At 42.4% G+C, this 26,715-nt stretch overlaps 1 protein-coding gene across 1 annotated transcript in view; it reads left to right on the top strand.

The window, feature by feature from the left end:
• The window catches only part of LOC309552433 (uncharacterized protein), a gene marked incomplete at its 3' end in the record, with an annotated part of 82,337 nt that extends 57,796 nt beyond the window's left edge, over positions 1–24,541 (top strand). Inside the window, exons 2-7 of the mRNA XM_082253388.1 lie at positions 932–1,267; positions 5,791–5,870; positions 7,317–7,385; positions 9,161–9,220; positions 9,297–9,399; positions 24,480–24,541. Of these exons, the coding sequence (XP_082109514.1) occupies positions 932–1,267; positions 5,791–5,870; positions 7,317–7,385; positions 9,161–9,220; positions 9,297–9,399; positions 24,480–24,541 (710 nt within the window). The remainder of the gene's footprint in view (positions 1–931; positions 1,268–5,790; positions 5,871–7,316; positions 7,386–9,160; positions 9,221–9,296; positions 9,400–24,479) is intronic.
• Between the last annotated feature and the right edge of the window lie 2,174 nt (positions 24,542–26,715).

The raw sequence follows: 26,715 nt of genomic DNA, 5'->3' as shown, positions 1-26,715 counted from the left end.
AACCTTTACAGGTGTTTTGAGTTAATTAGCTGATTAGAGTGTAGCACCATGAGTCTACAATATTGAACATTTTCACAATATTCTTATGTTCTGAGATACTGAATTTCGGGTTTTCACTAGGTGTAAGGCATGATCATCAAAATTAAAAGAAAAAGCTTGAAATATCTCACTCTGTGTGTAATTAATCTACATCACTGTTTTTCAAACTTTTTTCAGTTGAGGCACCCTTTAAAATTATGGACAATCTCAAGGCACCCTTTAAAATACATATAGTCTCAAGGCAACCCATTCTAAAATGTAAAAAACTATTCTAATTGCTTTACATATTGCGGCAGCATTAACACACGTAGGACACCCAACATTAGAGGTGATTTATTCTTATAAAGCGGATACACTTTTGCACACTCGTACCAACTAGCATTCCTATTTTTCTCTTCTCCCTCAGTTTCTCTCCATCACTTAGCTAATGTGACCCCAGTGTTGACACAGAGGGGCAGGGGAGGGTCAAACAAGGATGCAGTGCAGGCGTTTATTAACACCCTTCTTATCAAAACTGATGACATCACTGGTTGTTAGGATGCCAGTGGCTGGAGGGTTGCAATAGTGCACAATGAAAACCTGTGGCTTTTTGTAACTAAAAGGCAGACTTCATCCATCTGCTGGCTTGTATACATTTTTGGCCATTTTTTAGGCATTTTGCCAAGGCATCCTGGTTGAAAAAGGCTGATCTACATAATATACTGTATGAGCTTCACTTTTTTAATTGAATTACAGAAAAAAAATTACTTTTTGATAATATTCTAATTTTTTGAGATGTACCTGTAATAAATAAATAAATCCTGGGATGCAAGCTCACATTACTTTTATATTATGTTTGTTTTCTTCTGCTTCCTATGTATTCTGACTAGAGGTCTCTTCTCTGTCCCTACAGGTTTCTTATGGTTATGCGTTCCTGTTTTTACATCAGCAGATGACACTGTTACCATACCGTGCTCTTACACAGTTCATAAATACAAATATTCTGTGTGCTGGGGCAGGGGGTCCTGTCCACCCTCCTACTGTGCCAATTTGATCCTCAAGACTGAAGACAAAGAAACCTGGAGGAAAGCAGATAGATACCAGCTGAAGGGTGATGTAGAGAAAGGAGATGTGTCACTAACCATCTCTGGTGTGACCATGGAGGATGCTGGAACGTACTGCTGCCGTGTGGAGATCCCAGGATGGTTCAACGACCTGAAGAATAACATAGATTTGGAGATACAAGAGGGTGAGCCCTAAATTCATGTTTAAAAGAGAAACGTTAATGGTTTTGGTGAAGTTTATTTACTAATTTCAAAGCTGAAATATGGGGGTGATAATGTCACAATCTTCACCTCATCCAATCAGGTCTTTGTTTACGATGTGGCAGGATAGCAACTTGGCACAGGATCTGAGAGACCAATTACCGTAGTAGTGGAAGTGATTTTCTGCATCCTTATTGGTCCCACAGGTATGGCATATGAATACTGACATTGATCCAAGCTGGACCAATGTAACTACTGTATATGATAAAATCCATACTTGAAATTCAGTTTATAGGCTGGGTTCTCTTTTGTGAGAAAAATAAATAAATAAATGCACATATTTTGCAGGAAAAAATGTGCATTTCTAGCTTTTTTTTAACAGTAGCCTGCAGAGCATTGCACACGGAATCAGTGGATCTCGGAGGCTCTTGCAGACAAGCTCAACAGCTTTCTGCTTGTACTGATGTATGGGCTGTCAGTTTGAGAGCTGCAGGGCTTTTGAATGAACTATGAGTTCGCTCATCAGCGCCCTCATGTAGAGGAAGATGGGACTTGGAGTTTTCTAATTCACAAATCACTGTGAATGAAAGACACATCTGTGCGAGCTGCGACATTTCAAAATATGATAGCGGGTGTGGTGAGAAGATCCTTTACTCACTGTCACAGGGATGGGGGTTCTGGCTGTGGGAGGCGGGCAAATAAGAGCATGTTACAAGCTAAGTATGGGTGTAACATTTAACATGCTCCAAAATGTGTACTTATCCTTTAGGTTTATTATATGTTCTAATTTTTCAGTTATGTGGCTTAGATATTTTTTTTTAATACACAAACATAAAGGAAGACTATTAATTTTGTGTTTTGGTTATTTAATTTTATAAACTGATGTTAAAATTATATAATTTTTTTAATTATGAGTTTCAGATTATTATTATTTTTTTTTTAACACATTAACTTTTTACATTCAAAAAAATAAACATTTTCACATTAAACATCTAGAAGCAGTGACTGTGAAGCTCTGCCAAGCCTATGTTGACCATCTTGTATTGAGAAGAGTCATTTATTTTGGTCTATATATAGCACCTCCTTCGCTTAGCTCTTTATATTCCATAAGGCTTAAACCACTGGATGGAAGTTAGCTCCTGATATTGATATCCCATAGGCTCAAACAACTGGGTGCAAGTTGTACATTTTAAAAAAAATCATCATTGGCAAAATTCCATTTCTCTTTTGTTAGCACTGAATATAACAATCAAAGAGAACATATATTGATCAAAATATATTAATGGCTTAGAATGGTAAGCAAGAATGAAAGGGTCTATTTCTGTTTATATATATATATATATATATATATATATATATATATATATATATTTATATACATACACACACACACAGTGGGTAAAATAGGTATTGAAGACGTCACCACTTTTCTAGGTAATATATTTCTAAAGGTGCTATTGACATGAAATGTTCACCACATGTCGGTAACAACCCCTGCAAACCATACATACAAAGAAACCAAAACAAATAAGTTCAGAAATTAGGTTATGTGTAATAGAATGGAATGACACAGGGAAAAAGTATTGAACACGCAAACTGAAATGTATTTATTACTTCGCACAAAATCATTTGTTGGTAATGACAGCTTTAAGATGCCTCCTACATGGAGAAACTAGTTGCATGCATTGCTCAGGTGTGATTTTGGCCCATTCTTCCACACAAATAGTCTTCAAATCTTGAAGGTTCTGTGGGCCTTTTCTATGAACTCTGATCCTTAGTTCTTTCCATAGATTTTCTATTGGATACAAGTCACGTGATTGGCTGGGCCATTCTAGCGGCTTTATTTTTTTTTCTTTGAAACCAAATGAGAGTTTCCTTGGCTTTGTGTTTAGGATTGTTTTCTTGCTGAATTGTCCACCCTCGTTTCATCTTCATCATCCTGGTGGATGGCAGCAGATTTTTTATCAAGAATGTCTTGGAACATTTTTCCATTCATCTTTCCTTCAATGACATGAAGTTTGCCAGTAAAGTATGCTTAAAAATATATTCACGTAGAAAAATGCTGATGAGTTCAATACCTGCTATGTATATATACATATATAAGCAATTTTAAATACAATATTCAGACAACTTACACCTAACATTCATACATTTTTTAATTGGATTATATTGGGAACTATGCAAGAGCTGAACTGGGACCTATACTGAGTAAAAGTTGTGTAAACCTGTTTGAAAACATTTATAAATAGATCCCCTTGAAATTTAAAAAGCAGAATTGGTTACTGCTTTTGATTAGAACCAAAAAAGAAATGAGTCAGTTATACAAAATAACATACGAGGGGATGATACATAATTTATCTTGCTGTAGAAGCAACATTGCTCTGATGTGTTAATATTAGGGATGGGCTTTATGTTCAAGTCGAAAGTAAGTAAGACTCGAACATCGGGTGTTCCTGTGTTCGCTGAATACCTGAACACCACGGGGCGCTCGGCGGGAAGTTAGTCCGCCGATGAGCGCCCCATAATGCACTGCGGGATCGCAGTGCATTAAGTGTTTGTGATTGGCCAAAGCATGCACTTGACCTGTATGCTTCGGCCAATAACAGCACAATGTCCTGTCTGAGCCATGACTGGCCAAAGGCCCCACACTATATAAGGCTGCTTACACGGGAGCCCTGTGTAGTGTGTTAGTGGAGATTGGGGAGATAGTTAGTGGATTGTGCGTCCAGTCAGTTTAGTGCAGTCAGTGTAGTGTAGTGCTGTGCTGATTCTTGTGTAACAAGTGTAGTGGTGCCTCTGAAGTGTTGGTGTATATGACAATTGCACCAACCTTCTCTCCGCCCTCTGACAGGGACACTTGACAAGGGAAAAAGGCAAAGTGTTTTTTAATTTTTTTCTATATTTCGGGTTCGGCAGGCGTCATGATTGACAGAGCAATACCCAGGTCCTCATACACTTTTTATGGCAATAATTTGCATATAAGCCTTTAAAATGAGGACTTTTGATTTTTCATGTTCATGTCCCATAGACTTTAATAGAGTTCGCTAGAATTTTTTATGTTCGAGATGTTCTGGTTGCGAACCAAACAGGGGGTTGTTCGGCCCAACCTTAGTTAATATGTTCTACAAACAGGAGATATGTTTTATAATTTTAACAAAATATGTTTCTAAGCATTTAGGATAACTTAATCAATATGTAACACTATTCCAAAATAACAGTGGTAAGGGGCTTGGTGTATATTGTTAAAAAATAAAATTTGTTGTAAATACCAAGAGACCCACATATTTTAGCAAAAATCTAAGACATTATTTTATTTGGGGGTGTGGGAATTGTAGTTTTTTTTTAAGCCGGTTGAGGCATATGTTGTCTGAATCTGATCCAGGAATCCAGGTAATTACAATTTTTGAAGTCTAATTTAGGATTGTCAGTTTGTGTCCCTAAAAGGTGATCTACAAATCAGGACTTAGGCTCAGGCACATTACTCTTGATGTATTGTTTTATTTTCTCTATGGCTGATGTATTACACATTACGTTATATAACACATGTACGGTAAATTAACATTTGTCTCTGCTTCCACCACCTAAAAGGATTTTACTTTCAGCATAAACAAACACTTATTGTATGGTTCAGTCAGATACCACAAACCCTAACAGTGTGTTTTTGGGCTGTTTGAGGAAATTCCATAACATAGAGGCAGGGCTTTTTTTCTCAGAAAATAGGTGCAGGAACTCAAGCACGACCCCCCAAACCCCCCCCCCCCCCATTCAAACCCTCCAAACTGCACAAAATAGTGGTTGTGGTCCAATTTCACTAATAGTGGGAGGGTCTTAATGGGGCATTAAATACCAGAAGTGCATTGCATGCAAGGTTCAGGGGTGTGCTGAGGGCAAAGTTTGGGGGGTGTTCTACCTGCAGATTTTAGGGATGCGCTATAAACAGAATATAGAGTTCAGCCTTATTCCACAGCTGCTTACCTCTGCAACCCCCCCCCCCCCTTAAAAGCTCCACCATCTTCCACATGTCTTACTTTTGGTGCTGTATTAAGCTGAAGTACCCACCTGGCTCTAGTACCTCCTCGCACACTGTAGGTGGCTCTGCCTCTCTCATTTGCAGGGAAATGATCCAGTGGGGATGTCGGTATCCGCAATGCACCCTGGGCACCTGCTTCTCACTTGTCCCCATTCTGCACTCAGTGGGAGCCACTGGGAAACAAACTATCATTTGTAAATACAGAAGCCGGACTTCTGTGTTTACAAGTGATAGTAGTGAGCAGGGAGCCGAGGGCTCGAGCCAGAGGTGGTGGAACTGTGTTCCACCAAGTTCCAGCTGAAAAAAAGCCCTGCATAGAGATGACTCAGCCAAACAGAGAAGGAACATGAAAAGATGAAAAGGATGGGGTTTGAAAAAAAAAAACAGGACCATGTCAAAAAAATTATCACAAAATGCTCTTGTTTTAAGATTATTTTTATTCAGACACTGATCATTTCAAACTTGTCCTTAAAATAGATGAACCAAAGATATCTCAGGTCTACAGCAAAGAAGGTCAACCTCAGAGGGCTCATACGAAGGTCGTACATAAGATAAAGGTATCCATTCACTTTTGCTTAGAACACCTAAAAATTTTGTTATTTGTTCAGTTTCATGTCATTATTTGTTCAGTTTCATGTTTTTGTTAGAGAGATGAAACAAGCCAACAGGCAATACAAAGTAGAGGGAGGTGGGGAGAGCACTAGTAGTCAATCAAGTTCTGCTTAATTTACATTAGCTGACAGGTGCAGGGAGAAAAGTGAGCAGAGGGATGACTTCATCAAGGCTCTTGTACTTCATGGTCCAATCAACAGGCCAGGTGTTCTCATACTGCATTGCTGCTGCAGTGGAAGTTGAGGATCGGGCCAAGCTGCTTGTCAGCAGTGCCTGCATGATAAGTTTGACTGCACAGAATTACAAATCCTCTGCCATGTAAAACAGTTACCAGAGCGCATTTGAACCGTGCATTTATCAGTTTGCCCAGAGTTCAGATAGAAGGGCTTGCAGAAAAAACATATAATGTGAACGAGTATAATCGATACCACTTCAGCTACGAAAGATTTACCCCCTTTCATTACCAGACCATTTTTTTGCGTTACGGCACTGCGTTTTTTTAACTTACAGTTGCAGTCGTGCAATGCTGTACCCAAACATAATTTATGTTCTTTTTTCCCAAAAAATAGATCTTTCTTTTGGTGGTATTTGATCACCTCTGCGGTTTTTATTTTTTGCACTATAAACAAAAAAAGAACGACAATTTTGAAAAAAATAAAAACCACAGTATTTTTTACTTTCTGCTATAAAACATATCCAATAAAAAAAAAAAAATCGAATTTCTTTATCAATTTAGGACAATATGTATTCTGCTATATATTTTTTGGTAAAATAAAATCTCAGTAAGTGTATACTGATTGGTTTGCGTAAAAGTTATAGCGTCTACAAACTATGGGATATTTTTATTTTATTATTTTTACTACTGCGATATTGCAGAGGACATAACGGACACTAAACACTTTTGACACTTTTTGGGGACCAGTGACACTAATACAGTGATCAGTGATAAAAAATATGCAATGTCACTGTACTAACGACACTGACTAGGAAGGGGTTAACATCAGGGGCAATCAAAGGGTGAAATGTGTTGTAAGCCAGTGCTTGGTTACTGTGGGGGAGGTGCTTTTACAACGTGAAGGCACTGATCCATGTTCCTGCTTTACAGGAACACAGGATCAATGCCTTCTCTACTGCCAGAATGGCGATCACCAAGCTGCCTCTGTGCCAAACAATAGGGGGGTGCCGGCAAACATCGAATCTGGGGTACCTGCCACTGGGCTCCCACTGTGTGACCCGCCCCAGACCCGGAAGTGTCAGATCACGTATTAGGTACGTGATTTGACGCAGAGTGGCCAACCTGCTGCAGTATATCTATGAAGGGTGGTGGTAAACTGGTAAACATGTATATACCAAGTAAGTTATATGTAGAAGTATAATTTGTTCCTTTTTAGAAGCAGATCCATGAAGAGGAAGTGACATCAAACCATCCGGCACTGCTAACAGACTGGACACCGAGTACAGTGAGTACATTAGGTTGATTAGTTTATCACTTTCTTTCCTTACAAATAAAGTTCCTAAAGTACATAAAGTGTAACTCACCTATTGAAGCAGAACTTTCAGCCATTTTGAAACTTCTAAAAGTCCTGACTAAGTAGCAAAACCAACAAGGGGGTCACTAATACCTTTATTTGCAATAAAATACGCCTTAGTGCTTCCCCTTGAAATGAGTTTCACTAAGAATTTGTGTTCCTGACATAATGGATAAGGCTGGCCATACAATTTTCTTGTAAAATTATCCTTTAGATTTACCAAAATCATATGAGGTCAAACATAAATACAGTAATACCTTGGTTTCTGAGTATAATTTGTTCCAGCAGGATGCCTGTAATCCAAAACACTCGTATATCAAAGCAAATTTTCCCATAAGAAATAATGGAAACTCAGATGATTCGTTCCACAACCATTTATTGGTATAAATAAAAATATGCTGCTATCATATATAAAGTACATTACTGTACAGTATAAGCATGCCATCCCCTCTGTTAAATAACATTGTGTCCCTGTGTCTGTACTGTGTATATAGATGCCAATTTATACTGTATCAGAGCATCTGACGGCGCTCTGTGACCCCTCGGATCTCTGCTTCTCTCCTCCCCTCCTCCCCGGATGATGTCATCGGGAGTGATTAGCCCCGCCCGCCGGGGAGAGCAGAGAGATGAGGAGTCACATAAGCGCCAGGAGACGCTCTGAAACAGTAGAAATCCGCATCTTTTATATACAGTACAGGCACAGGGACACATAATGGTATGTAACAGAGGGGATGGCATGCTTATTCTGTACTAAACTGCTCGTATATCAAGATGGCGCTCGCATATCAAGATAGATTTTTTTTAAAATGTTGCTTGTCTTTTAAAATGCTCGTAAACCAGGTTACTCGCAAACCAAAGTATTACTCTACTGTCAATTTGTAAATGCAATCAGACAGGCCCTTGCAATACATAGTTGAAGGTAAATGTAAAGGAAATTGAAAAAGAAAATTGTATAATGTATGGCCAACTTAAGGATGTGAGAAGGCCAGCAGGAGTTCCGGCAATTAGCTTTGGGAGGCAGTCCCATTAAATGCAGTGGGAAGCCCCGCAGGTTATCACGGCCACTCGTATGTAATCTCCCATGCACTGATCACATGCGAGCGATCGTCCCTAAGGCCTGCCTACTCACCATCCCCCTTATTGGACATGCTCGATGGACCTGGGGGGCTTGTCTGGTGGGCTAGGCTAAAGCCCAGGTGAAGACCCCTTTTTTTCCCTTCTATTGTTCTATGCTGCTGCATGTTAAGATTTCCATTGATTAAATAGATTTTAAAATATTGAAGATTTAAAAAAGATTGAAGATTTAAAAAGTAGTGAACATTGCTTTTGAAAACACATTAACTTGTTCAAAGAGTTTATGAGATTTTAGTGAAAACAAAGGCAACAATTTTTATTGTTTTGGATATAGCGGAGATGGATTAGAACACCTGTCATGTTTTTATTGCTGTCTGTGCCCCATTAGGGAGAGTTGCTATATTTACATTTAACCTGTTTACTGTTATTGAGTGTGAAAAAAAATATCACATTTTGGGTGGTCACCAGAACAGGACTGGAGGGGAAATATTCCCATGCAGACACTAGATCTGGTGACAACCAGGGATTTCCACTGCTGTTTTGGCTATTAGACAGGAAGTAAATGGAAATATCAATGGCAAAACAAAAAAGCTGATAGGGGTTATAACCCTTTCTTACTCTTTCTTCTCTAGAGCAGTCTTTCTAAAAAGGAGAAGATCACCTCAGCAGCAAAGGATGCAGGAGAAATCAAAGTGAGTTTCATGGCAGAAAAAAACCTGAAATAAATATTTCATTTCACAGCTAACTACTTTTAACTTTGTTTTTCAGAGGATCACACATCGCAAACCCCAATACAATCTACCAAACAATTTTACCAGAGCAACTATTATACTCGGATTGACTTTGCTGTTGCTACTCATATTTTGTAAGTGTGAAACATGCCTAAACCAACACACTTTAATGAGAAATTTCACCCCCTTGCCTTTTATTTTCATCCCCTCTCACCTTTTATGATCTATTTTCTCACATTTGTCCATAAAAAGATACTCACATGCCCAACAAGTCTAGCATTATGCTGTTATGATTCACTGCTGCACACCTTTTCCCAAACCACTATCTTCATTGCTTTCATCATTCGGAACTGGCTGTTTTTTCCATGTCCTAGCAAACAGCACCCCCCCCCCCTGCCCCCCCTCAATCCTCGGATCCAGACATTCTGCTGGGTGTGCCCTCTTCCAGCACTGTAATGCCTCCTAGGATATTGCATGTGGATATCCCAGAAGGATGCAGATGCAAGGTGATATCATTCCCACTTAGGTGAGAATGGTGGCAGGTAGCAGAATGGACCATAAAAAAATGCACCACGCATCCTTTAGGAAGGCTTACTATGGTACTATTCATAATGAATCACAAAATAAGGCATGCATTATTGCAGCACAATAGTGTGAATGGGCCCTTAAGGATTTCCTCTCCTCTGACTTGACAAGGTTTTGTTTTACGGTTTCCTATGCTAAAGTTTAGGCGGTGTTAGATACACTTTAATGATCAAACTATATCCCCAGTCTACTTGGAACATGACATCAGGACAGTCCGAATTTCTCTGCTAATTTACCATGACTTGTCTGTGTAAATCAGACACAGGACATTGTTCTGTCCTTTTCTTTTAAAAAGAGGTTGTAAACCTCAGCCATGAAATATTAACAAAGCATATACTCTATAATATCTGCCGCTTTATTCCTCTGCTATCAGCATGAATCACTTCTGACAAGTTTTCCTGACACCAAGAAAAAAAAGGGACCACCAGCTGATTGACAGCCTTAGCTCTGTTCCTGTGTACGGTGTGAAGGGGGGTGTACCACTTCCCTGCAATCAGCTCTCACAACTCTTCTCATTGAGCTCTGAAGTGTGTAACTTCAGCTCTCTGCTCCCTTTTTTCTTATTTTTTGTAATTCCTTTATTTAGTCAAAGGTTACGATACAAAAAGAATAAATTGCAGAATATGAGATGACAAGGTACAAAACACATAATGGTAAAGAAAACATATCAAGTTGACCACAAACATTTGAGATTTGGCAAAAACAAATACAGTTGCAAAAGAAGCATAGAGTTTGATAATGTACACCTCTCAGAGATGCCATATACAAGGTCATTGAACATAGCAATCGACAACCAATTGAGGAGATATTAAATTGGCCGGTGACAGATGTGTCATCCGGCAGACGGAACTCGTTTACAATAAGATGTAAGTACATTTTTAGAAGAGAGGTATTGGTCAATAAAAGTTGTGAAGATTGAAGAGAGGTGATTATAAAAATCTTAAAGAGATGTAAATACTGTATATTAAATCCAAAAAGGATCTTATGATAATGAACAGGGTATGAATAAAAGAGAGAAGGAAAAAAGAAGAGGGGTGGAGGAAGCAGGAAAAAGTGTGGAGTGGCTCCCCGAATCCGACCCCCACCGTGACCCCCCGTCACTCAGCCAGGATGTGAAATCTCTTGTAGGTAGGCATCCGAAAGGGTAAAGTATTTCCACAGTCCCCATTTGTCGTGGAAGAGACCCTCCCAATTGAATAGAGTGGCTGACATATCTTCCATGTCCCTGAGTTCATTGACCTTGGAGAACCAAAGAGACCTCGTGGGTGGAATTGCTGATCTCCAGCAAAGGGGTATACATGCCTTGGCTGCGTTTAAGAGCTGAATAGTAAAAGAAGCTTTATATTTTTTGATAGGCCTTCGAGTGAGGTGGAGCAGGCATGCAGCAGGGTCCTCTGTTAAGTCTACATTGGTTAGGTGTTTGATGGTGTCGGTCACTGCTCACCAAAATGGTTTAATTTTTGGATATTCCCAAAAAATATGGTACAAGGTCCCCCGGTCGAGATCACAATGCCAACATGTGTCTGGAACTTGTGGGGAAAAAAGATGTAGAATTGAGGGCACCCTATACCACCTCGTGAGGATCTTATAGCCTGTTTCCTGCACCTTTGTGGCAAATGAGGATTTTTGTGCAAAATGGAGGATCTTTTATTTTTGAGCTTCTGTAAATTTGGTGTTTAGGTCAGATTCCCAGGGCACCAAAAATGGAGGGGAAAAATTTGAGGGTGGGCTGATTAAGGCAGCATAAATGATGGAGAGACTGTGGCGGATCGGTTCCCTTCCTTCCATGACATATACGCTCTATTTCCATCAATTGGCCAAAGATACCTGGAGGAGAGAGACATTTGTGGAGAAAATGTCAGAGTTGAAGACCACTACAAAAGTCCAGTGGGTGATTAGCCGCTTTATTCAAAATTTCCATGGAGAGTATTCCATGGTTCCCAAGAAAATTCTGAAGGTGTAATCGGCCCTCTGGGATCAAACCAAGGAACCGTGTCCCCTCGAGGCTGGGAGGGAAATCTGGGTTGCCCAAAACGGGCACCATCGGGGAGGGAAGAGGGGAGACTGCGGTATGAAGGAAAGCCTCCCCAGCGACTGTGAGCATGCTGCCCAAGGCAGTGGCGTATTTAGGTTTTGTGCTGCCCTAGGCCTGACTAAACTTGTGCACCCCCTAATTTAAATGTGACACACCTCTTCCTGTAAAGGCCACACCCCTTCCTGTTTATGACCCGCCATGTCATCTGTAAACCACAGACCACAACCACAGTCTATCAGTGCAGCCTCATCAGCTCCCATAAGTTCAGCCTCATCGGTGCCCATCAGTGCAGCATATTAGTGCTGCCTTATCAGTGCAGCCTCATTAGTGCCCATCAGTGCAGTTTATCAGTACCCACCATTGCCACCTCATTAGTGGCCATCAGAGCAGCATATTAGTGCTCATCAGTACAGCCTATTAGTGCCCATCAGTGCAGCATATGAGTGCCCATCATTGCCTGGGGGCACAGGAGAGTAGGCGGAGCATTTGGCTGCAGTGCCACACTTATTAGCATTGGCGGCCGTCGGGCCAGTTGTAATAAGTGTGGTCGGAGGCCTGCGGACTGTCCGAATGTCCTGACCGGCTGGTATTATTATATTGGTAGGTAGCAGTGTGACCGCTTCATGGGGGGTACCAGACTGATTTGCCTCCTGGACCCTGCCCTCCGGCCCAATTCACGACATAAGACTGGCACTATACAAAAAGTGTAGCGCAAGCCAGCGGGGACCCTTTTCGGAGCCGGGAGGAGGCTGTTTTTTTTTTGTGCAGGGTGCAGGTTTTTGCTGCCCCCCCTGCAAAGTGCCGCCCTAGGCCTGGGCCTTGTTGGCCTAGGCCAAGATACAGCACTGGCCCAAGGTGGGGTGGCTACTAAGTTCCTTTGGGATAGGTAACGTAATCCATGGCCAGCTTTTCGCCGTGTTGCCAGAGTCCTCCATTTCCATGACCACCCAGCGTTTGGCCTCGGCATGACAATACCAGTTGATCAATCTGGTTAAATGGGCTGCCCTAAAGTAGGCTTTCATATTCGGTAGCTGCAACCCCCCTAGACTTTGGTAGATAAAGGAGCTGGAGTTGAATGCGTGGTCTCCAATGTGACCAAACAAACACCCGGAACAAGGCATCCATGGGTTTAAAGGAGAGGGATGGGAGACGCACGGAGAGAGCCTGTATTAAGTACAACATTTTGGGAAGGACAGTTATTTTGAGAGCGTTGCACCAACCAAACCATGTAAGGGTGAGAGAGTGCCAGTGGGTTAGGTCTTTCTTAATTTGCGATAGGAGGGAGTCAAAGTTTGCCGCGTACAGAGCCTCAGGATCAGGTGTGATCTTCACTCCAAGGTATTAGATAGAGTCTGTCACTAACCAAAACGAGCAAATAGCCTGGAGTCCCTCCGTTGTGGTGCAATCTAGAGAAATGGGGAGGACTTACAGAAGTTGATGTGAAAAAATGACAGTGCGCCATAACGGTGAAGGGCTTGCACTGGGTTAGGAAGGGATGTTGGGGGATAGTCATGAAAAAACCAAGTCATCTGCGAAGGCAGCCACCTTGTGGGCTCCGGATGACTTTCGGTAGCCTGTGACTTTCGTCCCCCCCCCCCCCTCGTATAGTGCACAAGAAAGGCTCCAGGGTGAGGATGAAGATCAGAGGCCAAAGCTGGCATCCTTGATGGGTTCCGTTTGTGATCTCAAAGAAATCCGAACGTGAATCATTAACTTTGACCACTGCAGAGGGACAGGAGTAGAGGGAGAGTATCCAGGACATCATGGATAATCCCAGCCCTATGTGGGACAGAATATCCCTAAAAAACTGCCAATTAACTCTATCAAAAGCCTTCTCTGCGTCCGTAGATAACAGAAGAAGGGGGGATCGGGTGGATCTGGCTGCATGAATTAGGTTGAGAACCCCTATGGTATTATCGCAGGGTTCCCTTAGGGGGACAAAACCCACTTGGTTGCTGTGGATCAGGTGGGGAATATGTTGGAGTAGTCTGTTAGCCAAAATTATTGCAAACAGTTTAAGATCCACGTTCAGGAGAGCAATGGGACAGTGGTTACCACACTGGGATTGGTCCTTACCCTCCTTGGGAATCAAAGAGATTTACGCTCTAAGAGAGTCAACTGGCATGGGTTGACCATCCTTGATCGAGTTAAGGGCCGTAACTAAGTGAGGTGAGAGGATTTTGTAAAAGGTCTTGTAATATTTCGGGGGGGGGGGGGGGGGGGAGACCATCCGGCCCCAAGGCCCTCTTGGGTTTGGAGTTTGCTAATGCCAGTCCCAATTCCTCCACCGTGATGGGTTCCTCAAGTTCCTTTCTCGCTTCGAGCGGTAAGGATGGCATACCTGATGAAGTTATATAGGACTGAATAGATGCAAAAGTTGGATGAGGCGATGTCGAAGCAGCTGCCTTTCCAAGACCGTATAGATCCTGGAAAAAAGGAGCAGAATTCCGCTACCATATCCCTTGAAGTGGTCAACTTCCTCCCTCCATATATAGCATGAGCTAGCAATGTTCCAGGCTTATTAGAAAATTCCAACATAGGTTGCCAGCCGATGCCAATTTCTGTTTTGTCTTGTGAAATAGAAGAGGCCACAGTTCCTCACGGACCTTGATCAGGTCTTGGTAGGTGGAGCGCGCCAGCGTAGCCTTATGAGCACACTAGCGACTGCACTTTGCTAGAAGATTGTCAGTAAGCCTAGAGCGCTCGCGTTTGAGTTGTGATCCTATTTGTATTAGTAGCCTTCTCACCACTGGTTTATGCGCCTCCCAAAGAATTAGGGGATTGTCCACGAGCCGCTGTTGGTGGCAAAGTAGTTTGACAATACAGTCCGTAGTGCGGTGTCTGGGGACTGTAGTAGAGCTTCATTGAGCCTCCAAGAAGGTGGGCTCGTGTGCGTTGAGTCTATTCGAAGGGTCAGGTGAATTGGGGCATGATCCGAAAGGTAGATGGCGTCAATTTGAGTGGACACCACTTTAGTGAGATCTTTGTGAGGTATTAAAAAACGTGATGCATTTGGAAGAAGTAAGAGTAGTCCTGGTCTTGGGGGTGCAGTAACCTCCAGGGGTCTATGAGATGAAGAAGTAGTAAGTCTGTTTTCAGCCTTCTCCGACAGATAGATGAGAGGAGCCCAGAGAGACATCTAGTGGGAGATCCATTGCAAAATTAAGATCCCCACCGAAGATCAGAAGCCCCTCAGTAAACTCCAAGAGGTACGGGATTAAGTCCTGGAGGAACTGGGAATGTCTGGAGATAGGGAAATAAACATTGGCAAAAGTAGCCTGTACATCCATGATCCTCCCCTTGAGAAGGAGAAAGCGTACCGTGGTCCATGGTACTGACTTGGCTATCAGTATGCTAACCCCTTTGGCCTTTGAAATAGGCACGGAGCTGTGGTACACCAACGGGAAGTCTCTATTGGATAGTCTATGGACGTTGTTTGAGGGTATAAGGGAGGGGGGGAAAAGGGAAGGGAACATGGGAGGTGTGTGGAAGGGAAAAGGAAGGGAAAGGAGGGAGAAAGGGAGGAAAGGAAGGAGGGGGGGAAAGGAGGGAAAGGGGGAAAGGGGGAAAGGGAAAGGGAAGGGGAAGGGGGAAAAGAAATGAGGGAGCCCATGGGTGGCAGGAGGAAGACATGCGCAATCGAAAAACAAACATTAATAGACACAATTAAATGGAAAGACAAAAGCAAATAGGATAACTTGAACAAGCAATAGCATAGTGATTGAACGCAGACTCATTATTTAGCATGATTAAGCCACTCTGTCCTTAGTAGTGGCAGGTGTAGATCTGAGAGATTCCCAGCTGGGTGGTCTGGAGCGGGTTTCTCTTCGGGGTCGCTGCGGTCCCGCAGAAGGAACATCAAAGGCCTCTGGGCAAAGATGAAAGTCAAGCCAGTCAGAAACTATCACAGCTGGTTTGTCTAAAAAGGTAAAAAGGGCTGGCAGCCAGTCTGGAATATGTAGGTAGAAGTCAGAGCCTTGCTTTTTCACAATAATGTGGAAGGGATGACCCCAATGATAGGTTACCTCTGCTGAACAGATAACTTCAAGTAGCGGGCGCAGCATCCCCCTCATCTCCTGGGTATGTCTGGATACATCTGGGTACACAGGAATGGGGGCCCCCGTCAAAATATATGGGGCATTTAGACCACGCTTGGCGCAGGAGTTCTTCTTTGATGGTAAAAAGTGCACCCTGCATAGGACATCACGTGGGGGGGGGGGGGGTTGGGCGGGTGTTGCAGATCTGGAGGCATGCCGTGCTGGTGAGACTGTGTGGGGGCCCTGCACCCTGTGGACACGGTCCAGCTCCACTGCGGCGGCCTACCCAGCAGTTAGTTTAAGATAGCAAGAACTGTGGAGCGTAGATCAGGTCCCATGGTAGCTTCTGGGTACATCTAAGGCGCAAATTGTTGCGTCTTTTGCAATTTTCACTGTCATCAAGCCTTAGTTGAATGTCAATAAAATGTCGGAGAATGGCCTGTTGATCTGCTACTAATGCAGATAGCCGAGCATCTGTAGAGTTGAAGGTCCCCTCTAGCTCAGCCACCTTCTCCTCTACAGAATCCACCTGCGTGCAGATATCCCCCAGTTCCTTGGATAATGCATTTACTATCAAGGCTGCCATTTCTTGAATGTCCTGTTTTGTGGGAAAGTCAGCCAGTATCTCCCTGATATCCCTCACTGAGTGTGCAACAAGTCCCTGTGTATCTGAGAATCCGAGAGGAGAGTCCACTCTAGGGATGTCAGGGGATATGATCGGTGAGTCTGCCTTGCCAGTGCAGGGTGTAATGTCTCCTGGGGAGGTCACCTGGATAGTTGTTAAGTTCTTGGCTGTCTGGCCAGCCGCGCTGGAGCGCAACGGCGCCATCTTGGGCTGTTTGGCTGGGGAGAGAACCAGCTGCTGGCAGAGGAAATAGTGGGAGATATCCCGGCTCCTGGCCTCCCCTGGTGTCTGTGGGTTGTTTCGATCGCTGGGCATGTAAGAGTGTGCTGGTCGGCAGGCTGTATGAGGTGATCCCGGTCTCAGCCTTTGCAGAGCTCCACGAGGTGCGTCCTCACTCCTCCATCGCTAAGCCATGCCCCCTGCTCCATTTTTTCTGACAGCTCAGACAAGATTTACAAAATTCTTGATTTTGAACAGCTGTAGAGAAGATTGCAGACAAAAAGGTCAAATTTATGTAGGAGGATTTGTTTAATCTCTGTATAACCTGAGGCCATATGCGAGAGTTTACAACCACTTTAAGGCTAAACTGCTTAATCCCATTTTCACCTGTTATATTTTGTCTCATCCATGGCTAATGCAAGATCTGCAGATACTAGGTCAACAACTCTAGTCCTTCAAGAGACATTGTCCTACCTTGCCTTTGCAGGGTAAATTGACAGTGTCTCTGCATAGGTCCTGGCCCCCGCCCCTAGGCCTATAGTCGGAGGAAGCCTGACAGCGCCAGGAGTAGCTTAAGTGTTAAAAAAAAAAAAAAAAAAAAAAGTATAAAATCCCTTAGCACTGATAGAAAATGGGTATGTAGCCCATATGTGTCATAATGTCAATGTCTTAGAGTGGTGCCGTTTTAGGGGTTCCAATGTGTCTATGGCTGTAGCACTTCTTCAATGAGGATATTGGATGCCACTATGAACTGTAAATTAAAGATGAAAAAAAGGTGCCGCCATCTAAGTGTATCTATTTATTAGGTTAAAACACACATTTAAATAAAAGAATTGCACTTACAAGGATGTGGCATTCGTATGCAGATCGTTTGCCTCCTATGGAGGCCAATGGCTGCTGGCAAGAGTCCAGAGGGATGGATAAAGCAGTTCTGATTGACGGCTATGCCAGGCAGAGTAATTCCACGGGTGGTTGTAACAGTGGGGGCTGCGCTGGACGGCTCCGCCAATGGCAAGGTATCCGTGAGGAGCAAGGTGGATGGTCTGTGGATCTTTGCCGAGCAAGCTGTAAGCAGAGGGAGCTGCAGACTGGTGCTATACCAAGCTGGAACACAAGCCGGCAAGGAGGCTGGGGCCGGAAGACGTGGGGATGCATAGACGTCATGAAGTAGGCAGCAACATGTTTCGGAGCAGCTTCAAAAGGGGATAGCAAGGGATAAGTGAACTATTTTTTATGGAATACAAAGAGGAGAAGGGGGAGGGGTTCAGTGATAGAGGAGATCTCTATTAACCACTTTAAGACCGGAAGGATTTGCCCCCTTAATGACCAGGCCCTATTTTGCGATTCAGGACTGCGTTATTTTAACGGACACGTATGACGCTGTACCCATATAAAATTGACATCCTTTTTTTCCCGCAAATAGAGCTTTTTTATTTTTTGCGCTATAAACAAAAAAAGAGCGACAATTTTGAAAAAAAAAAAAAAACATTTTTCACATTCTGTTATATGACCTTCTCAAACAAAAACCTTAAAAATCTAAATTTTTAACATTTTAGGCCAATTTGTTTTCTGCTACATATTTTTGTTAAAGAAAAATTGCAATAAGTGTATTTTGATTGGTTTGCGCAAAAGTTATCGCGTCTACCAGCTACGGGAAAGATTTATGTCATTTTTATTGTTTTGTTTTTTTTATACTAGTAATGGTGGCGATCTGCGATTTTATGCGGGCCTGCGACATTGCGGTGGACAGATCGGACCCCTAACTGACATTTTTGACACTTTTGGGGGTACCAGTGACATTACTACAGTAATCAGTGCTAAAAATATGCACTGTTACTGTAATAATGACACTGGCAGGGAAGGGGTTAACAGTATAGGTGATCAAGGGGTTAAATATGACCCTAGGGGAGTGATTCTAACTGTGGGGGGAGGGGGGGCGTGGCTTCTGAGATGACCATAGAGACATGTGATCCTATCATTTCAGGGAGAAGGACGGTCGGCTGTGTTTACAACAGCCGGCCGTCCTTCTCTCTCTGCGGGGAGCGATCGAGGGTGTCAAGCGGCAATCGAAACCGCCTGACACACGCATCAGCTTCCCCGCTGCCGAGTGGGGGCGGGAGCGCGCCCCCTAGCTTCCCGCGTACCACGTAGATCTACGTCGGTTTGCGCAGGAGAGCCACCCTGCCGCAGTAAATAGGCGGCGGGTGGTCAGGGATGGGCTAAAGTAGAACTCCACCCTACAGTTCCATTCTAAATACTCCTAAATGAATAAAAAATGATAAAAGCTTAAATCATATAGGATAAAAGGAGGGGGGAGGGGAGGATGAATGGAATAAAAAAAAAATTATATAAACAAACAATGAAAAAGGAATTATGAAAATGGGTGTTTAAAATTATATTTAAAAAAAAGGGGGATTCGTAATTCCATTATGGATGAGGACTCTATTGTAATAAATATATGCATTACAGTTCTATTTTGGATGCTCATATGAACCGAAAATCATATTACCACTTAAGGGCCAGGCCAATTTGTGGTTTAGAAGTTAAAATCAGTATTTTTTTGCTAGAAAATTACTTAGAACCCCCAAACATTATATATATATATATATATATATATATATATATATATATATATATATATTTTAGCAGAGACCCTAGAGAATAAAATGGTGATCGTTGCAATACTTTGTCACACTGTATTTGCGCAGCGGTCTTACAAATGCAATTTTTTTGGAAAAAATACACTTTTTTAAATTAATAAATAAGAAAACAGTAAAGTTAGCCCAATTGTTTTCTAAAAATGTGAAAGAGAATGTTACGATGAGTAAATTGATACCTGACATGCTTCAAAATTGCGCACGCTCATGGAATGGCGACAAGCATTGGTACTTAAAAATCTCCGTAGGCGATGCTTTAAAAATCTCTACAGGTTACCAGTTTAGAGTTACAGAGAAGGTCTAGGGCTAGAATTATTGCTCTCGTGGTGTGAGGTTTGAAGACTGTTTACATATGTGGACGCGATTTGCGTCTGCGTTCGCTTCTGCGTGCGAGCTCGGAGGGACGGGGGCGCTTAAATTTTTTTTTCCTATTTATTACATTTTTTTATTTTTACACTGTCCCTTTAATTTTTTTTTATCACTTTTATTTCTATAATCTATGTAATAGAAATAAGAAGGACAGGTCCTCGTTAATATGAGATCTAGGGTCCAAAAGACCTCAGATCTCACATCTACACTTTAAAGCAAAAGAAAAAAATATAATTTTTTTCAGCAAGAAAAAAAAATGGGCCCTTTAAGGCCATTGGGCAGAAGCGACGTATGACGTCGCTCCGGTCCTCCAAGGCCAAAGAGTCGAGTGGGAGCCATCTTGCCCTCACTCGACTTTCTGCCTGGGACAAAAAAGGACCGGATCGTTTTACCGCTACCAATGGCTCTGGTAAGCGGGATAAACAACTGGGAAGCGGCGGGAGGAGGGTGGGCCCATAAAAATGATCCTGCGGCAAACCCACTGCTGCTCTTTGTCATGAAGTGCCATGTTGAACTTCCAGTGACCAGTATGAGAGAGTGAAAGCGATAACACCAAATTTAGCACACCTGCTCCCCATTCACACCTGAGACATTGTATCACAAACGAGTCACATGACACTGGGAAGGGAAAATAGCTAATTGGGCACAATTTGGAAAATTTCACTTAGGGGTGTACTCACTTTTGTTGCCAGCGGTTTAGACATTAATGGCTGTGTGCTGAGTTATTTTGCGGGGACAGCAAATGTACACTGTTATACAAGCTGTACACTCACTACTTTACATTGTAGCAAAGTGTAATTTCTTCAGTGTTGTCACATGAAAAGATATAATAAAATATTAACAAAAATGTGAGGGGTGTACTCACTTTTGTGAGATACTGTATACAGTGTGTATATTTATATATATATATATATATATAAATATATATATATATATACACACACACACGCTTGCACATATAGAATACACGTGTGAAGAGCGTGGTAATATGGATGCTGATATGTTAGGAAACATCATATACAGTATAAAGGATAGGAGGACTTTCCAAAAAATGTCATGATTTTTTTAATGGTATGTGTTTCTGTTTAATTGTTGAGCCCCATAGGAACAAAAGTGTTTAGTGAGAAATTAGTCTCTCATTCACACAATATTTTATATCTTTCTGCTGTCTGAAGGGTACTGGGAATTTGTTCTACAATCTATACTACTAATCCCTCAGTGGATTTGGTGTGTACTTCTCTAAAATGATTAGGTACACTGTATTTTTCTCTTTTTTTTTCTCCCTCCCCTTGCTCTATAGCTCTCCTGTGTTTGCCAAATCTGGTTCCCTGGGTCCTAATGGTCCCGCCTATGTAGAACAGGCCACAGGGACACCTGAGGGCATAGATAACAACTTCAGAGGAGCACTTAAAGAAGTTATTTAAGGGGTCATTTTTGTAGTTGGCCTTAAAGGACTTGAGGCCATTGGGGAGAAATGCACAGGTCAAGCAGTTCTTCTTGTGGCATTTGTACATGCCTACCAAGGGAAAAAACCTCCCCTCTTGGGGCCCAGTTTTGTAATGGTTTTTAATTTGCTTGGAGCAGTTTGGCTTTTAATGCTACGTGCTCCTTGACAGGTGAATTTGGGCTGGGTAGGTAGAACATGTTTTAGGATGGGATCTTGTTAAAGGATTCCCCAATGTTTTTTGAAGATCCTCTCCATTCCTTCTTTAAATGACAAACCTTTGGTTTTCGGCATAGGATTTTTGAAAGCAGTAAGGGTACTTTTGATGTGATCGAAATGATACCCTTTTTTTCCATTTCGGATGGTGACAGCTGCTGAAATGGACATAGGAATTTACCAGCGGTTTCCTTAAAGTGGTTCTTTGTAATGATCTCATGTTCTTGGGACCCAGAACCAAATCAAGGAAAATTAAAGTGTCGGGATCATGAACATGGGTGAAGAATAGCCCAAATGAATTGCTGTTACAGTGTTTGACAAATTCTAAAACACTTGTGGGTGGTCCATCCCAGATGATGACGAAGTTGTAGATCTATCTGCCATAAAAAATGATGTGCTGTGCAAAAGGGTGTTGATGGTGAATGTACTCTAGCTTCCATGATCCCATCGTGAGGCTAGCATAGTTGGGGGCAAAGGAGGCTCCCATAGCTGTGTCATTAATCTGGAAGTAGTACTGCTCATTGAACAAAAAATAATTGTGCTCAAGGCAGTACTGGGTGGCCTCAACGATAAACTGGATTTGTCTGTAATTTAGGTCGGAATGGTGAAAAAAGGAAATGTTGTACGGATTTTTTTTTTTTTGTTTTTTTATTGGGAATGTTTTATAGCAGAAAGTAAAAAATATTGTTTTTTTTTTTTTCCAAAATAGATTTTTTTATAATAGCGCAAAAAATAAAAAGAGGTAGTCCAATACCACCAAATGAAAGCTCTATTTGTAGGAAAAAAACATCATCAATTTTATTTGGGTACAGCATCGCACGACCGCGCAATTGTCAGTTAAACCAACGCAGTGCCCTATCACAAAAAATGGCCTGGTCATTAAGGGGGTAAAACCTTCCGGAGCTGAAGTGGTTAAGAGATCGGAGGGCTGTAATTTCAAATGGGGACAACTTAGAAAAACCATTAGATCTTTTTGGAACACATTTCAGTGTGATCAGCATAAACCAAGGTGTGGAAGGTGTGCAAAAAAGCCCCTTTATGTGGGTGGGATAAAATGTGGATTTGAGTTTAAAGGAAGTATGTTTTACGGGAAGTGTATGGTCACCAAAAATCCATATGATCATTTTCCCACAGTGACTCTTCCAGAACTTTAAGTATCTCTATATCTGCAGAATAGAGATATCTATAGGGGATGGGAGGGATTCAGAATCTGAAAAATTGGCACTGTTGTGTGGTTTCGTGGCATAGAATATTTTAACAGTCAAATTGTGTATGAATTTATTTAGATCTTTAAAGAGAGTGTATAAATTCGGATGGGAAGTGGGAGCAAAATTTAGGCCTTTCCATAACAGTACTTGGTCTTCTGTAGAGAGGGAATGGGAGGATAAACTAAATATTTTTATGGTACTATAGCTGGGTCTTTCCTTATTCTTTTCCCTCCCACCTCTCCTTCCTCCTCTAGTTTCTGATGTAACAGAGTCCCCTTCTATAATGGAATTACGAATCCCCCTTTTTTTTTAAAATCCTTTTAAACACCTATTTTCCTTTCTTCTTTTTCATTGTTTATATAATTTCTTATTGTTTATTTCGTTCATCGTTCTCCCCCTTTTTATCCAACAGAATTTCAGCGTTTATCATTTTTTTAAAATTAATTTAGGAGTATTTAGAATGGAACTATAGTGTGGAGTTCTTCTTTAATAGAGATCTCCTCTATTACTGAACCCCTCCCCCTTCTCCTCTTTGCTCTCCATAAAAAATAGCTCACTTATCCCTCGCTTTCCCTATCGATTTGACAAAAGAGCGAAGTTGCTCCGAAATATGGGGCCATCTACTTTGTGACGTCTATGCATTCCCACGTCTTCCGGCCCCAGCTTCCTTGCCAGCTTGCGTTCCAGCTTGGAACAGCACCAGACTGCAGCTCCCTCTGCTTACAGCTTGCTCAGCAAAGATCCACAGAACACCCACCTTGCTCCTCATGGATACCTGGCCGCTGGTAGAGCGGTCCAGTGCAGCCACCACTGTTACAACCACCTGTGGAATTACTCTGCCTGGCATAGCGGTCGGTGAATCATGACTGCTCCATCCATCCCTCTGGACCCTTGCCAGCAGCCATTGACCTCCATAGGAGGCATGCGATCTGCATACAAATTCCACATCCTTGTGAGTGCAATCCTTTTATACAAATGTGTGTTTTAAACGTTTAACCTAATAGATAGATACACTTAGATGGCGGCACCTTCTTTTTTATGTAACTTAAGTGTTAGGTGTTTTGCCAAATTCCCAGGGTTTAATGGATGGGTAATTAGTTGCCATTCATGTAAATTTTTGCAATAAGTAGATCATACAAGAATACCTCAATTTAGTGATGAATATTTGGGATTAAGAGCCCATTCACACTGCCGCGACTTCTCAGGCGACTTGTCAGCCTGACAAGTCGCGGTCGGTCGCGGTCCATTGAGTAGTACAGGACCCGTTCTAATAGGAACGACACAAGTCGCTCCGACTTAGAAAAAGGGTCCTGTACTACTTTGGGGGCGACCTCGGAGCGACTTGCATAGACATCCTTTTTGTGAAGTCCCTGCAAGTCGCGCCGAAGTCGCGGTGCACGCGACTTCACAGGTCGCCCCCCGAAGTCGTGTCGCCTCAGTGGGAACCGGCTCTTAGGGTGCAATTGCTCATGCTAAAAATTAGAAAAAAGAAAAAGGCTAAAAATAAAAAAAGAGACACACTAAAAGAATAAAGAGAATAGAGACACAAAAAAATAATAGAGACTAAAAATAAAAGACTAGAGAGACTCAAAAAAATTAGAGAGACTAAAATACAAAAAATAATAAAATACAACAAAAAATAAAATACACGCCTTTGGGAAGAACAACTTTCACATTGCATAAGGTGGGACACATGTTGCAAATTCTGACCAGGTTTCAGAATATGCCCAAATATAGGTGTAACATGAAATGTTGTCAGAAAGGTAGACTTTTTTTTAAAAACTATTTATCCTCTCATTTCAACTGTTTTCTTTTTCAGGCACAGTAAAGAAAAAACAGACCAAGGACAAGACAAAGTCATGTTGTTATAGGAGGACCCAAAGTTAAAACAAACCTACAAAGACCAATGGACGCTCCATAAGGACAAAAATATTTGCATCTGTTAATTCTTTGTTACTAACTTGAAGAAAAAAGTAACATACTGTAAGCATCAGATTGCGTAGGAAAAAAAAAAAAAAGGATAGTGTGGAAAAAAAAAAAAAGACCCCCCCCCAGCCTAGGCAGCTCAATGTCTTCAAGACACAGTTTTGGAAGACTAAGGTCACCTCCTCTTCATAGGAAGCCATTGTGTCAGGGGCGTTTTCTGAATGTAAAGGGCCTGCATGCAAGAACACAAGTTGGGCCCTAGTATGCACCTGCAACACAGGAGACACACACTGCATCCACCTACACGTGTACATCTTTTAAAGTGTTACTAAAGGCAAAACGTTTTTCTTAGTTTTGAATAGAGTGGAGAGGGATTAGAACCCTTGTTAGGGTGATTCTTCCTTTCTATTTGTTCCATTAAGTGTTATTGAAAGTGAAAGAAAAGCCCAAATTGTGGGTTGACATCAGAACAGTAGTTGGGGGGGGGGATCTTCAAATGGAGACACTAGTTCCAAAGACACCCCAGTATTGCTTAATTTTGGAAGGATTTCCTTTCACTTCCTGTTTGGCTATGGGACAGGACGAAAAGGGTAATATCCCCAATTGGACACAGAAGGCAAAAAAAAACTGAGAGGGACTTAACCCTCCCTTACTCTATCCAAAAATGAAAAAAAAGTTTTGACTTTAGCCACACTTTAACATCTCCAAATAGCATAAGGTGACCAGATTTTTAAAGTGAAATCCGAGGAAACACTTTTTTTTTTTTACCAGTAAAAAATCGGCAATGAGCGACTTATAGCGGGGCTGCGATATTGCAGCGGACAAATGGGACACTAATGCCTCGTTTCCACTGAGTGGTATGGTACGGTTCGGTACGGTTCGGAACGGTACACCTTGGGCTTCCACTTCCAATAGTACCCTTTCATGATAGGCGTGGTGTAGCCGGAAAGCTGTGATGGACGATTCTCTGTCAACCAATCAAAGTTCTACAGAGTGCTCCACCCTGTTGGTACGGTACTAATGTGCTTGGTACCCCAATGAAAGGGTCCCAAAAAAGTGGTACGGTACGGTTCGGAATTAGGGTACCATTCACAATGGAAACGGCAAAAATTGCGTACCGTACCGAACCAAACCGTACCATAACGCTCAGTGCAAACGAGCCATAAGTGACACTTTATGAGAACCAGTGACACCAATACAGCGATCGGTGCTAAAAAAAAATACACTGTCACTGTACTAATGACACTTGCTGGGAAGGGGTTAACATCAGGGGCAATCATAGAGTGATACATGTGCCTAACAAGTGTTTTCTCGCTGTGGGGGATGTGCTTTTACTAAGGGAATGCATAGATTTCGGTCCCTGCTTTGCAGGAATACAGGACCCATGTCTTCCATACTGACAGAACGATTGGCTGGTATAAGCAGACATCGAGTCCGCCACTGAACCCGCTGATCGGCTCCGATACCCAGAAATGCAGGCTCACGTATATATACATGATCCTGCGCAGCGCGTAAGACAGCAGCCCCCCCCCCCCCCCCGGAGCTGACAAACATTTCCCAAACTGACACACAGCCCTATCTATACAAACAAACTCCAATCCCTCCAGGTAATGTGAACTTAATTTATGACCATCCTTTTTAACCCTGTTTTAACCAAACTCTGTACAATCCAAAACTCACCACCTAACTAAACACTCTATAGGCCCCTTTCACAAGGGCGTTACGCCCGGGAGACTCAGTTTTGCTCAGCGGGGATCGATCCGCCAATCCCCGCTGAGCAGGCAGATGACAGGTCCGTCTCCACTCACTGTTCAGAGACGGAGCTGTCAGAACCCCGCTTTCCTCTATTGGAGATCGGATGAAAATTGACCGCCTGTCCGTTTTCATCCGATCCGATCCTCCAGACGGCTGGAAAATAAGGTTACCATCTGTCTGGATTTCACAGACAGGATCAGATCGGATAGGATAGCAGCGGGTGTCAGCGGAGATGGCACGGCTGACATCTGCTGCTCCATAGGGGTGCATGGAGTGTCTGATCAGGGCCCATGTGAAAGGGCCCTAAAAAAAAAAAAAAAATAACAGTCCTTTAAGTGGAGTTTCACCCAAAAGTGGAAGCTCCTCTTATCTGCTTCCTC

The sequence above is a fragment of the Pelophylax lessonae genome, assembly GCF_965119305.1.
Source record: "Pelophylax lessonae genome assembly, chromosome: 4".
Taxonomy (NCBI): Eukaryota; Metazoa; Chordata; class Amphibia; order Anura; family Ranidae; genus Pelophylax; species Pelophylax lessonae.
Note: the sequence above shows the minus strand (reverse complement) of the source record. Positions and strands in the feature narration are given on the sequence as shown.